General features: G+C 33.4%; 2 protein-coding genes across 2 annotated transcripts; both read right to left on the minus strand.

The window, feature by feature from the left end:
• Positions 1-993: 993 nt before the first annotated feature.
• Positions 994-4,215, minus strand: LOC145613129 (petal death protein-like). Its single transcript, XM_081668194.1, has 6 exons — positions 3,919-4,215; positions 2,528-2,601; positions 2,351-2,433; positions 2,160-2,184; positions 1,869-2,035; positions 994-1,611 (listed from the first exon to the last, which is right to left on the minus strand). Exons 1-6 carry the CDS (start codon positions 4,128-4,130, stop codon positions 1,249-1,251), a joined length of 924 nt encoding a protein of 307 aa, XP_081524320.1. The 5' UTR covers positions 4,131-4,215; the 3' UTR covers positions 994-1,248.
• Positions 4,216-9,579: 5,364 nt separating this feature from the next.
• On the minus strand, positions 9,580-12,652 carry LOC145613226 (petal death protein-like). Its single transcript, XM_081668289.1, has 6 exons — positions 12,354-12,652; positions 11,181-11,254; positions 10,916-10,998; positions 10,671-10,695; positions 10,383-10,549; positions 9,580-10,254 (listed from the first exon to the last, which is right to left on the minus strand). The coding sequence occupies exons 1-6, from the start codon at positions 12,557-12,559 to the stop codon at positions 9,892-9,894; spliced, it is 918 nt and encodes a 305-aa protein (XP_081524415.1). The 5' UTR covers positions 12,560-12,652; the 3' UTR covers positions 9,580-9,891.
• Positions 12,653-15,440: the final 2,788 nt, after the last annotated feature.

Raw genomic sequence — 15,440 nt, forward strand, 5'->3', positions numbered from 1 at the left:
AGTGGTTTCTAATACGTAAACCGCTACTTCAAGTAGCGGTTTTTAGTTGCACACCGCTACTTGAAGTGGCGGTTTTCTAATAAACCCGTTTTTAAAAAAATTCCCACTGAACTGGTGATGTGGACGGTATAGTGGGAATTAAAAAAAGAGTAGCTATAATTTGGGAATTAGATAATTTTCCAACATTATTTAGGAAAAAGGCTCTTTGATCAATGTCATATCAACCCAAAAATTAGTGTCACTTTATATTATTAATTGGATTTTCTCAACTTGAGTATGACATCCACAGTTCTTGTTGATGTGTACTGAACTAATTCACTCATGATTAAAAGGATAATAACCATTAAGAAGCAAAACCTTTTTATTTTTATTTTTATTTTTTTTCTTATTTTTAGAGTTCATAGCACCAAAAAAAAAAAAAAAAGTACTTGTACTCCGTACATCAACTCAAACCACACAAAAAAATGAATATCCTTTTTTCTTTTATTTTTTAAAGTTAATTAACCTTATAGTTTTTTTTTTTTTTCTTGGATAAATGCGTGTCCACACCATTTTCTCTTTTTTAAAAACTTTTTTTCTTCGGCAACCATGTGTATGGGGCTAAAATGAAATAACTTAAACTTGGACTCATGCTTTTGCTTCACACTGACCGACAAAGTCAAGCTACTGTGATGTTCTTTGTAAATTGTAACAATTGCCGCATCCAAAGTTATTCATCCTACTTTTATAGTTTTATTATTCATTATAGATTATAAATGCTATTATATGAATGTTACATAAAGTTTTAGAGTGGTATTCAAGATTAAGGATCAAATTAAGTACGAGTATATATTCATCACTGCATTACCTTTATGTAACATGTTGGCAAACAACAAATATACTAAGGACGAAACTTGTTGGGTAGTTAAGTACATAAACTTTTAACAATTCAGGCATATGATTTGTTGCAAAGAAATCTCAATCAATAAACTACTAATAAATATTCACCTAAGATAGAAAAAATAGCTTCGAATTATATTTGAATTACTAATATTGATTGATGATATTACAAGCATCTACACCTCGCAGGCTCTCAAAATAGGAATTAAACTTACAACATTACTTAATATGTCAAATTATTATTTTCTCAAACAAATATTAAACTAATTTCATAATTAATCTTACAAAACTCAATTGCATAACCATGCATGTCTTTAATTTCAACTCTTGTATAATGAGCTAAATATGCCAATATAGGTAAAAAAGGTCTTAGGATTCCAAAGATTTTGGGGTGAAGTTCTTGAACTTTGATTCCATCTCATACCATGATTCCAAGCTAATCATGTCATTAAATTCAGAGAAAGTAACCATTTTGTCCAAATCATCCCTAGTGGTACCCTTTTCCTTAAGAACCTTCATGATTCCAACCAAAGCTTTGGTTGTAGCATAGATTGTTGATAGTGAATGAGCAATCAAGTGGAATCCCATCTCCTTGAATTCTGCTGGTGTGTGTAATGGGGTCTTTCCACCTTCAATCATGTTAGCGATTCTCAAACCTTTTGTACCCTTGACAACCTCGTTAAGCTCATCGATGTTTGCAGGTGCCTCAACAAAGGTTGCATCAGCTCCGGCCTGATCATAGATAGAAAATTTTAAATGTAATGACTTTTATGCATCTTATTATAATACAAATATTTTTTTGGAATATATAGTACGTAAGCCTTTATGATTGAATTTCCTAATACGCCAAATAATTTTAGTGGTTTATTGATGAAAATTATAGATGGGACAATAAATTTTTTGTTAAGTTCAATATTGAAGAATGTGTTCAGTTTGTCGGAGGTATTTTAATGTGGTTGTGTCATGTTATTTTGTTGTTAGGGTTGTACCTCTCTGTAAAGGTTGGCGCGTCTAATAGCCTCTTGAAGACCGTGAGGTGCTCTAGCATCAGTTCTTGCTACCAAGAAGAAATCAGATTCACCAATAGCATCTCTTGCTGCCGCAATTTTAAGTGCATGCTCTTCAGCAGGTACAACACTCTTACCACGCATATGACCTATAAAATAAGATAAACAAGAAATAAATTACTAACGTTGGATATGGTCTACCATGTTAGCAATTAATGTAAAAGTATGATTGAATATATTTGCAAAACTATTAATAATGTGCAAAGTACTTACCACACTTTTTTGGCCATACTTGGTCCTGAAAAAATTGAAATACATGTGAACAAATCAGTAAAAATTCTAAAAGTGTACAAAGAACCCCTTTTTTTTCTTACTTGTAAAGTTGTTTTCTTAGTCACATTCAATTATAATTATTCCTTCTCCTATACTAGTAGTATTAAAGTGAGTTGTGAAAAACATTTTACCTCTAGGAAAACACCCTTAGCACCGGCTGCAATCAAGTCTTTGATGAACCTTTGCACATTGAGAGGGCCACCACCTCCGGTGTCTGTCGTAATCCAAGAAATTACCACTTATGTGAGTAAAGTACGTCGTTATAAAAAATGGGACATGCATGAAAGAGATCGTTTTAATTATTTTACCTCCATCAACAACGACACACAAACTTGGAGCAGCAGCAGTTATTCTACGAACAACTCCTACAACTTCTGCGGTCCTGTATCACAAATTCGTATTAATTAGCTAGGCTCACAAAGTCACAATAATACATTAGCCTCAACCAACCCTTATGTATGGCCCCTTCTTAAAAACAAAAAAATAAAACAAAATTAAAGGATATGTTTCGAGTTGTGTCTTATCGAGTTAAAAACAAAACAATACGTCAATACCCCATCCTCAACACAAACAAGGAATTATTGTTGAACCTTAATCACACATTCAATTGATCAATTAAAGTTTAAAATACATGTACTTGTAGATAACGTTGTAAAGGTCCAACAATTTTTGGTTGGACAAAATAAGCCTTTGAATATTCATGCCTTTTTTTTTTTTTTTTTTTTTTTTTTTTTATCTCACTTTTAATTAGATAAAAACTAAAACATTTTTACTTTTATCTGATTAATAAATTATGTCAACATTATTACAGTCTTACAATAATGTATGGTATTTTTATGCTATTCCCTACATTTCAAGAGAAAAAATTGTAGTTTTTTCAATAATTAAAAATTATAGAGTTAAGATTTAAAATTGCTTGATATAGTAATAATTCACTAAAACATATACCACATATCTTTATTGAAGAAGTACACATTAAATTTTTATTTTTACAAGTAATTTAGACGACTCAAAATAAATAAATAAATAAATAAAATAAAAAGACAAGTAGTTTGCCTCTTTGTGGGGACAAAATCTAACTTTTCAAACTACAAAAAAGGCAAAATAAAAATAAATCCAATTTCAATAAAATAAATTGGCCGGCCATAATAATTCATGTACGAACATGAACTTTTTCACAACTACACATCGCAAATATAATCGCGACAAAATTATCAAAAAAAAAAGATAAACTTTTTAAATATTATACATTATAAATATTCTATTTCTGAAATACGAGTATATACTCTTATATTAATTATTTTCAGATCCTTTTTAAGTCAATATGCACAAGAACATTCCAACGAATAATACCAAAGTAAATTATTGAGTATAATGTGTATAATAAGTTAAAAAGGTCAATCCTTGTGTTATAATTTAGATGTAGTAGCCGTAATAAGTGGATCATACAATGATACAAGCACAAACTTTTAGATGTGTAATTAATTTGAATTTAAGACTATGATTGCAAAAATAACCGACAATTGTCAACTTTCATGATGAAACTAATTAAAAATTCGCAAATTCTAGCTTAAATTGTGGCAACGTAAAATGTTACTCGCTTTGTTCCACTTTAATATATCACATATTAGAATTCTAACACACGGTAAACTAACATAGATGTACAAAATATAAAGTGATAAGAGAGAAAAATACGTACGTAAGCAAGCCAAAATCAGGCAAGCCGAGGAGGGCAGCGGAAACACCAAAACCGGAGACAAAGCAAGCTTTGAAGCCGGTTTTGGCACAAATGGCAGCAGAGAAAGCGTCTTGGATACCCGGCATCAACACCGATCCTTCCTCCGCGATCAAACGATGCACGGTTGTCCTTCCCACGACGGCATTGCCATTGGTCTCAGGAAGAGAACCCATTTTTTTCTCTAAGATTTAGTGGGAAAGGAATTTAAGGAGGATAGGAGAAGATGACCTAGGAACTTTTTTTTTAAAAAAAATGCTTTAGTTGAATAAGTTGGGTTTGATCGTTGTTCTATTTATAGTAGTAAATAGTGTAGTAAGACTAGCTAGGTAATAATGAGTTGTACAAATAAAAAATGCAAAATATAAGTGGGAAATTTCGTGGATTTATTTTATTTTATGCGAAGGGCAAATTTTTGGAATTTTTATTTTCTTTTTAAGTACATTATATATTAGAATTATATTGGGAAATTTCGTGGTTTGGATTATTTTAGTGTCAAATTGAAGAAATATAGGGGGTCCCTCCACGTGAGAATTGCATGGTTGTAGTATTTGGTCACGACTAAAGGTTAAGGGGAACATAACACCAAACAAACTACATCAAAGTCACATGATCTAGTGTTAAACTCACATGATGTCTCAATAGTGGCTTAATTTTTGCAAGGTTAATAGTATTGTACTCCAAAAGATTGGATGCTTCATTCCTTTGTTTATTTATTGGCATTGTTTTGACAAAGATTTAAAATTAAAAGTTTTTGAAACTATGGATGTTTGTGGTCGGAACAAAAAACTGTTTAGGGAGATTCCTTAGCTTGTATTATAAAGTGTATTTGTTTTTAATTCTTAGGATTGTAGATCGGATCAATTATATTAAGTGACTCTACACTACTTATTAGAAAATTAGTCGTGCGGATCGTGTATTATTTTGTGTATATATATATAGTGATTGTTTTATTATAGATCGGAAATCAATCTCATCAATTTCGGCTAGATTAGTTTTCACTATAAAAATTGCTTTTATGCCGCCAACGAAGATTGTCAATGTAATATGATTAGTGTAGGGAATATTTCAAGCATTATGATAACCTCAAACTTGAACCCCACTGTGATCATACACTAAAGTACGGTGGCGTTCCAAAGGGAAAGACAAAGAGCAAAAAGAGTCGCCAACAAGTTTTAGGAACTTGTAAACCCAAAAGACAATCCAAAAGGACCATCAACTACTCCATAAGGTCTTGAACCAAACAGGGTCCGGGGATGAAGGTACGAATCCAATCTACAAAAGAAAGGACCCGCCCTATAAAATAGGCCTCTACTTTGTTCTACTCGTATTCATGTGCGCTTTTCGAATAACATACAAACATTATATTAATCCTACCCTGTTTATCTATGTTGGTTGAGATTAATGCACAAATAATACTATTATTGGCGATCACTTGAGTTAAAATCACATTAGCCTAAACCAAATTAATAATTATTTTATTAAGCGTGATTTCAAGTACAAATTCCCTTTAACAATCATAAAAGGTGTGATCAAGCAATAACAATAAAATATATCAAGCAACTTAATAATAAAGGATAATAATAATAACGATAATAGCATGATAAGGCATAATAAAGCTTGAATACAATAGCAAGATCCTAGGCATGATACTAATAAGATTAATAACAAATCCTAGCATGTCACTAAGCAATAAAGATCAAAGCTTTAAACCTAGCATGGTACTAACATGAAATTAGAAAGAGTAAAGGCATCCTAAACATGATACTAGAAAGCATAAAATAACATCCTAACATGATACTAGGAAGCATTAAAAACATCCTAATATGATACTAGGAATTAAACATTAATAAGCATGATTTCTACATTGAAAGAGAGTAATAAGATTACATACTTTGAAGCCTCGTATCTCTTTCTAATAACAAAATACACAAGTTAGTAAACTTCAATGAAAATAATAAAGAATAATCAAAGAATTAAATTAAAATCAAATTAAATAAAGTTTTGACTAGTTTTGGACCAAACCCTCAGAAATTATCAACCTTGCACGTCTAGGGCGAAGGCAACTTCGAACTTGGCTAGATGACTCTAAGTCTTGTGAATGCGGAATATTGTATGTAAAAAGGTAGTTTAGAAAGAGAGAGAAAATAAGAATAAAGCTATATTGCTTAGAGAGAGAATAGAGAGAATTGATGAGAATTGATGAGAGTTGATAGTAATTGATAATTGTGAATGATGAATGATGAAAAGTTGGTTTTTGAAAACAGGGATTCGGACGCTATTTATAATGAAAATAATCCGGAAAATCATAGAATTTGATAAGGAATAAAACTCCACGCTGTCGCCAGGAATTAACTCTGTCGCGACGCGACAATGTCTGTCGCGAGGCGACAGGGTCTGTCGCGCGGCGACAGACAGACTTGTCGTTTGGCGACAGCTTGTATTAGCGCGTTTTTTCTTCACGCGGAATCCGATCTTTAATCAACTTGATCTACGGAATCCGTACAGAAGATAAAATACGTATTTTTAAGATAACAAAACAATATTTTATTCCAAATAAAAATCTTTTAAAGATAATTAATTATTAAATCTAACAATATTAGAATTAAAAGGAACTTTCCAGAACCTTCTAGAAAACTATAATTAATCCTAATAATTTTAGGAATAATAATTAATATTGGGCCCTCCTCTAGATCATTGGGCCGTATTAAAATAAACAACTGGGCCCAGTTTAGTATTTTGGCCATAACTTCCTCAATATTCATCGGAATTGGGCTTATAATATATCATTGGAAAGGTCTCTTCGAGCCCCATCCATCTACACCATTATTGGACCCTTATCATGGACCAAAATAAACTGAAATGGACGTTTTCAAATAAATAAGGTCATTTTCAAAAACAGAAAGAGAAGAATTTAATTAAAACTAAACCGCAACACTTGGCTTTCGAATCACTTTCACCTAATTCGATAATAACACAACGTGCAAGGCATTCATCACTGGGTTTGGTTTTGGGGAGACACAAATGGGTGTCTACAACTAGCATAGCTTTATGTTACGTTCATGTATTATATTGGCGTTAAAATAAGTTGCTAAACATATAAAGTGCTCCAATAACATTATCACAATATACTTTATGTTCATGTATAGAAGGCAGGGCAATGTAGCTCAATTACGAGATAACAAAGCCAACATGCCTCAAAATCAACAATGATGACACTTTAACATTTTAATTTGTTTTTGTACTCAACCTCTACAATCTAGTCCGGCACTTGTAGATGATAAGGTGTTGAAATGAAGTCATCTCCTAGTAAATAACAATATCCTGAAGTCGAACGTTAGGTGTTTAGTAACCACCCCAATTGCATTAATGTATAGGCAAGGTGATCAAACATGTAGGAACGCGCAAGAGAATACAGATATAACTAGAGGTGTCAAAAGCACACCCGACCCAACCCTAAACCTGATCTGAAAAATATCCGATTCTTGGACTTGCGTGGACATAACAATTTAGTATGACTTAACTTTAAAAATTTACCCGACCAGACCTGACCATATCAGACCCGATCCGATCATCCAAATTGACACCCCTAGATATAACTCATCATCAATGGTGCCTTGAATATAACACCATATGCGCTAGACCTCACATGTAGTCAAGAAAGAGGGAACTACACGGTTGGGTAGTCTACGGACTGGCTTTGGGGAGCAATAAGACCTTATGCTTCCGCCCCCTGCACTTTAGGTAAGTGTCTATCTAGACCATAAAATGAACTTAAAAAACAATGAGCGCTAAGGTTTGATCACGATTCTTGTCATTACCTTAAAAGAAGTCATAAAACTTTATTTAAGTTGGTTACTTTAGTATTATGCCTACCATGATGCATTGTCAATTATTCCAACTGTTTATTCATTGTTACTGTATGTGGGTGTATTAATTAGTTAATTACTCCGTACTAATCATGAATGTACAAACTAATATTCCATTTGATCTGAGCTGGATTTAATGAATTAAGATTGGAAAAGATAACAAGATCATGGCATTGTTTATGGCTTCATCATGTTTTGAAGATTAAGAGAGTGATGGATAGCTCAAGTGGTTAGAGCTTCCCTCCCGATTCCTAGAGATCTTGGGATCGATTCTCACCCCCGCCCTTGTGGCTCTCTAAACACCAAAAAAAAAAATGTTTTGAAGATTAAAAAAAGCTACAATTAGTAAGCGAAACATGCATGACATGTAAGTTGATAACCCAATTGGTACTTATTAATTAAAGCCATAAAAGTAGGAAAATACGTTGCCACCATAATTGACTTAAAAAAAAAGTTATGGCTGCTTAAACTCATCATTTGGTGATTGTACAAGTTGAAATCGAATAATAATTGATCATCACTCATTAAATTAGTTATAATAAATTTGTTGTTTAGAAGTTGACAAATACAAGCATTTATGCATATTCAATTGTTAAATAAATCTCGATGCATACATCAAGACCACTTCGTGTAATGTAAAGAAACGTAATCACGTCACTTTAAACCAACAACAACCACCCCATTTCAAATTTATGCTAAGGGATTTATGAATAGGGTGGCAATCGGTTTGTTAGGATTAGAGTGGGTGATCAATTTCGACTAGGTTTTTTCTGATGAGATTCATCCAAGAGAATTTGAGTTTGGATTGAGTCATTTTCATTTCTACTACCCGAAAATATGCTTATTGTAATAAAAAAAAAATATTAGAAATTAAATATTGACTATCGGGTCGTTTAATTCAATTTGATTAGATTGCATTAATTGACTTTGGGTTTTGAATTGGATGATTGAGTATGAGTTGGTTTGCAAGATCTATTTGAGTTAATCTATTACTCCATTGTTTTTTTTCAAATTTTTTTTATTTATAAGCGAGATTTCCGGTGCTCGGCATTATTTTTGTCGACGTGTGCACCACATACATCTTATAGGGTGCTGTGGTGCGCAGCCTGTTAAAGTGTTAATGGAATGCTGCTCTATGCACCCAAGCTATGATTAGTGTAGTTGAAGTTATTTTTTCCTTGTAATAATAAGTGACACAAATAAGGGCAATGGATGTTCAACTTTTGCATGGGCCGGGGCACAATGACAAGACCAAATCTCCTTTGTTTTTTTTTTTTTTTTTTTGAACGGATCAAATTTGGTTTGTTAAATAATCATAATAGTAATAATACTTGATGAATTAAGAAAACAAAATCTAAGCAAAGTCACCAGAAAATCAGGAGCCAAATTATTCGGAATTTCCAATCATTAGGGATTTTACCCTATTTGTTGAATTTAGAACTCAAGTGTTTTAACATGAAGATAGTAATTGAAGTGCCCAGATAACTTTTTTGTTTTTTTATTTACAAGGTTGGTACATACCAACCTACCAACTACCAAAGTATCAAGTGGTCCAAGTTGTGAGTAGAATAATATGGCATTAATTTTTCTCAAATTATTAAACTTTACGAATAAAATTTTCTTAAAAAAAAAATCCTCCATCAATGTTGAATTAGTCACCTCACTATTACATACATAAATGCAACGACATATTATAAAAGATTTTGTTAGAATTTGATAGATCAACTACTAGTATTGCATTGGCTCATTATAAATCTAAAGAAATTTGGTAACAATAATTTATTCATTTCATATGAAAAGACAACTCTAGGTTGTATTTTACTACTTTGAACAAGAATAAAAGATTACAATGCATCTAAACTCGCTTTCATTCTAGTAATCAAGCTTACAACCTTACTCAAATGCATTTTTATTTCAAACAAATATTAAATAAGTAACAATGACATGAATTAAAATGATCTCACAAATTCTATTGCCATTATTTGGCAAACTAATTCACATAATAGCGTGTTTGAATTTCAACTCTTGTATTATGAAACAATCAACTTGGAGCAAGATAACCACTTCTTTAGGAATCCAAAGATTTTGGGGTGAAGTTCTTGAACTTTTGTTCCATCTCATACCAAGATTCCAAGCCAATCATGTCATTAAATTCGGAGAAAGTAACCATTTTGTCCAAATCATCCCTAGTGGTACCCTTGTCCTTAAGAACCCTCAAGATTTCAACCAAAGCCTTGGTTGTAGCATAGATTGTTGATAGTGAATGAGCAATCAAGTGGAATCCCATTTCCTTGAACTCGGCGGGTGTGTGCAATGGGGTCTTTCCTCCTTCGATCATGTTAGCGATTCTCAAACCCTTGACACCTTTCACAACCTCATTGAGCTCGTCAATGTTAGCAGGTGCCTCAACAAAGGTGGCATCAGCTCCAGACTATTAACATAATATAATAATTGTTATTAATAAGAGAATTATCTTCGGACATCCTATAACTGATAATATAATAGAAAAATAAGTAAGGCCCAGATGGAAATTTTAATTAGATCTAAATTAAAGCGTACCTCTCTGTAAAGGTTAGCGCGTCTAATGGCTTCTTGAAGACCATGGGGTGCTCTAGCATCAGTCCTGGCTACCAAGAAGAAATCGGAATCACCAATGGCTTCTCTTGCAGCTGCAATTTTAAGGGCATGCTCCTCAGCAGGTACAACACTCTTACCACGCATATGACCTATGAAATAAGTTGAACAAGATATCATTAATTAAGGTCCATGTTATGTTTATGTAATCAACTAATTACTCACAGTACCACATTGGTAAAAAACAAATTGGTAAATGTTGAAAGTACTTACCACACTTCTTTGGCCACACTTGATCCTGTGAAAAAGTAAAAAATTCATTTGATTAATACAAGTCAAATAAGTACATATAAATAAATATTTCATTTGATTATTAGTAGATTTAGTACGTACTTTAGTGTCACTTTCTTTAATAATTACATAAATTACAGATATTGCTCAATTACCTAATCCTATTTTAATTTAAGTTGTTGTCTTATACTAATAAATGTAACAATGACACATGCAAAGCTTTTTACCTCAAGAAAGACTCCCTTGGCACCAGCAGCAATCAACTGCTTAATGAACCTTTGCACATTAAGGGGGCCACCACCTCCGGTGTCTGTCGTAAATCAAGAAATTACTCGTTTAGTGACTCTATATTAATTTAAAATACTACCTCCGTTACATGTTATTTGCAACGATTTGACATAAAGTAGAGAGGGAAAATATCTAATCGTTGCAAATAATACGTAACGGAGGTAATAATAAAATACGAAAGGATAAAATTATGTTTTTTTTTACCTCCATCAACAACGACGCACAAAGTTGGATTAGCAGCGGTAATTCTGGCTACAGTGTCCACAACTTCTGCGGTTCTGTAACACAATATAATTCGTGTTAATTATTGCTACAAATGCTTAAAATGATGATTTTTTTTATTATGACTTTATTAGTATAAATAGTTTTTCTTCAACGTAATAAACCTATTTAAATCGAAAAATAATACAAAGAAATTTAGCAAAATCCTACCTAATTATTTTTCTATAAGTCACAGGTTTCTTTTTCTATAGAAACGTTGGACTAGTTTGTAGTTTCAATGACTTATTTTGCAGCATTAACAAAATTAATCATCAACCAATATCACTCCTTGAGGGGGCAATTTTTTTTTTCAATATTAAAAACGACAAAGAAAAAATTAAAAATTATTAAGACACCAAAAAAAAAAAAAAAAAAAAATTAAAGTCCACTTATACGCCCACTAAATACAAACATAGAGGCGACAAAGCATATGAGAAAATTTGCACATTTCATTATCCAAATTAAAAACATATATAAATATAAAAACTCAAGATTTATGAACTTTTCTACAAGATTCATTTTTCTATTTTCTATTTTAATTTATTATTACTTTGCATTAGTTTTTCATTTACCCATCATCTACGCATGTGATTACATGTGATAATTTCCATTTCTATCAAAACATAATGATAATAATAATTTTATTTTTACTCGTATTAATTATAGATTTAAAAGGAAAACTACTATATTTCTTGAAAGTAGGGAGCAAAAATATTCCTTTTATTTGTGTAAATTCCATTTAAGTCAACGTGTGGCTAAACATCCTCGTAACTTTTTACCAAAAAGTTAAAGAACAATTATTGGTACTAGTAGGTACTACGTACTACAATCATATTATCACCTCTTATCTTTAAAATTTTAATAAATCAATCATGTGGAATATAAGAGCATATTATAACTTTAGGCATTTTTCTTTCTTAAATAATTACTACTATATCTTATGATAAATACCTCAAAAAATATGTGTGACATCGTATGCACTTAACTAGCACGTAAAATAAATAGTTACTACTAACCTAGCATGTTATATGTAATACCGAAATTTTTACATTTTATCATTATGTACATACGTAAAAGAACTAAGAAAGGCCGGGGAAAAAAAAGAAAAAAACATACGTGAGCAAGCCAAAGTCGGGCAAGCCAAGGAGGGCGGCGGAAACACCAAAACCAGAGACAAAGCAAGCTTTGAAGCCGGTTTTGGCACAAATGGCAGCGGAGAAGGGGTCTTGGATACCCGGCATCAATACTGATCCTTCCTCAGCTATTAAACGATGCACGGTTGTCCTCCCTGTCGCGGCATTGGTCTCAGCTAGAGAACCCATATTTTCTACGAGATAGTGAAAAAATAAGAATAAAACCGCGAAAAGGAAGGATGAAGGATGAAGGAGGAAGGAGGAAGGAGGAAGTTTATTGATAGTTGTTGAACTGAATGAAGATACCTTACATTGTTGTTGTATTTATAGTAGTAGAGAACTAGTGAGTAGTGATGTAGTAGTAAGACTTGGTAGTAATGGCATTCAAGTAAATAAGAGTAGTTGGGAATATTTTTAGGTGTATTACAAGTATGTAGTACGTAGTTAAATTAACTTATTAGAGAACATTTTTTATTTTATTTTTTTATTACAAAAAATAGAGAAATTTCGTGGTTTGGATTATTTAAGTGTCAATTTAAAGAAATTGTGTAATGGTCCCTCCACGTGGTAAATGGCTTGGCTGTACTACGTAGGGTACAAAATAGTCCATGCCATATAACACAACCTACTAAAAATAAAGTAATTAGTGACCTTTATAGGTCATTTAGGGTCAAATAATTATGCTCTTTTTTCTGTAATCTTATGATTTTGTTCTTGCTAATATAGTAGGAGTACATAATAGATCCTTTTCTACACTTTTGAAAAACACTGACCTCTAGTTATCTGATTATGTTAATAGACTATTCAAGTAGTTGTGTATCATGTGTGCTCGTTTTTTCTTTATAGCGAATCATGTATATTGTGTTTGTTGATAAAAGAAATAAATAATTCATATCCCTAAAAGAGTTTCTCCGTCCTCAAATCAAACAAATTTAAGTTTACTATTTAGTATTTACATACAGAGATTAACAATATGCAATAGTTGGTAAGAAACTAACATTGATGAAAAAACTAAGTAAAAGTGTAGAAATGTATGAATTAGCCAAATATTATCTTGTTTAACAATTTTAACGAAATTAAAATTTTAAGGATATGTGGAAATTTTGTAGTTATACTAGTATATAGTTGGACCATTTATTTATCTGTAGTGTTAGATTTCGGGAAAACTCCTTGGGTTGGAGTGTGTACCATTGAATAATATATATAGTGTTACAATACTAGTCCTAATCTAGTTAGGAAACCTAGTACGATAAGAATACAAACTATATCACAAATATATACAAATATATCCTACTCTGCGACAAATATTATAATAATCCTATAATATCTATCACACCCCCGCAGTCGTAGCGGGAGGAGGGCGAACGCTAAGACTGGACCTAAATTCCAAAAATAAATCTCGTGGTAGGCCTTTGGTGAAAATGTCTGCAAACTGATATCTAGTAGGAACATGCAAAACCCGAACTTGTCCCAAAGCAACCTTTTCTCGAACAAAATGAATATCCATCTCCACATGTTTGGTGCGTTGGTGTTGTACCGGGTTGCCAGAAAGGTAGATAGCACTGACATTATCACAATAAACAATAGTAGCCTGCCGTAGAGGACAATGTAACTCAAGTAAAAGATTACGAAGCCAACATGCCTCTGAGACAACATTCGCGACCCCTCGATATTCCGCTTCTGCACTCGACTTAGACAAAGTATGCTGACGCTTAGATGACCAAGACACGAGGTTGTCCCCAAGGAAACAACAATAGCCCGATGTGGAACGTCGGGTATCGGGACAACCTCCCCAGTCAGCGTCAGTGTAAGTAATAAGTCGATGCGAAACAGTCGGATATAAATGTAAGCCGTGATCAATGGTACCCTGAACATAACGCAGAATGCGTTTCAATGCCTCAAAGTGAGGTTCCCGAGGATCATGCATAAAAAGACACACCTGTTGTACCGCATAGGCAATATCTGGCCTAGTGAATGTGAGGTACTGAAGAGCACCTGCTAAACTACGATACAAAGTCGGATCCCGAAACGGTGGTCCTGCATCTGCACTAAGTTTTGACTTAGTGTCAACTGGAGTAGCTGCAGGTTTACATGAGCCCATACCTGCACGCTCTAAAATCTCCTGTGCATACTTTCCCTGTGAAAGTAGCAAATAAGAGGGAGTACGGGTTACCGCTATCCCTAAAAAATAACTCAACGGACCCAAATCAGTCATAGGGAACTCAGTTTGTAACTGAGATATGATCCCTGCACGCAACTTGTCAGAAGAGGTAGTTAATATAATATCATCAACATATAGAAGCAAATATGCCATATCATCACCCTTTCGAAAAACAAACAGAGAGTTGTCACTCTGAGAGATGACAAAACCCAATTTGATGAGAAAATTTGCAAAGCGTTGGTACCAAGCTCTGGGAGCTTGTTTCAAACCATAGAGAGCCCTGCGGAGTCGACAAACATGAGTGGGTGCTTTCTGATCAATAAAACCCGGAGGTTGGCGCATGTAAACAGTTTCCTGCAAGTCACCATGTAAAAAGGCATTTTTGACATCTAGTTGATGTATCGACCACTTTTTAGCCATAGCTAAACTGAGAACAGTACGAATAGTGGCCGGTTTAACTACCGGACTGAAAGTCTCATCACAATCCACACCAATTTCCTGCGACCTGCCATCACATACAAGACGAGCTTTGTGCCTTTCAAGATCACCATTAGACTTGTATTTATGCTTAAAGAGCCACATACAATTAACAATATTCACCCCCGTAGGCCTAGGCACCAATTCCCATGTCCCTGTCTTAATTAAAGCACTATATTCATCATTCATCGCCGCATTCTAGTTATGGTCATTTAAAGCTTGTTTATAAGACTTTGGAAGGGGTGATTTATGATGATGAGGACCCGAAGGTTGAACGGTGAGGTTGCAATATTTCGGGTTTGGCTTAAAAATTCCCCGTTGGCTACGAGTAACTCGGGGAGAGGGAGGTGGTGGCCGAGTGGGTTGTATGGGCGGTACACCACGCAATGGTGGCGGGGTATAAGCTGATGTTGGTGAACCTGGGCTGCTGGT

Source organism: Chenopodium album, chromosome 25, assembly GCF_948465745.1.
Source record: "Chenopodium album chromosome 25, dcCheAlbu1.1, whole genome shotgun sequence".
NCBI lineage: Eukaryota > Viridiplantae > Streptophyta > Magnoliopsida > Caryophyllales > Amaranthaceae > Chenopodium > Chenopodium album.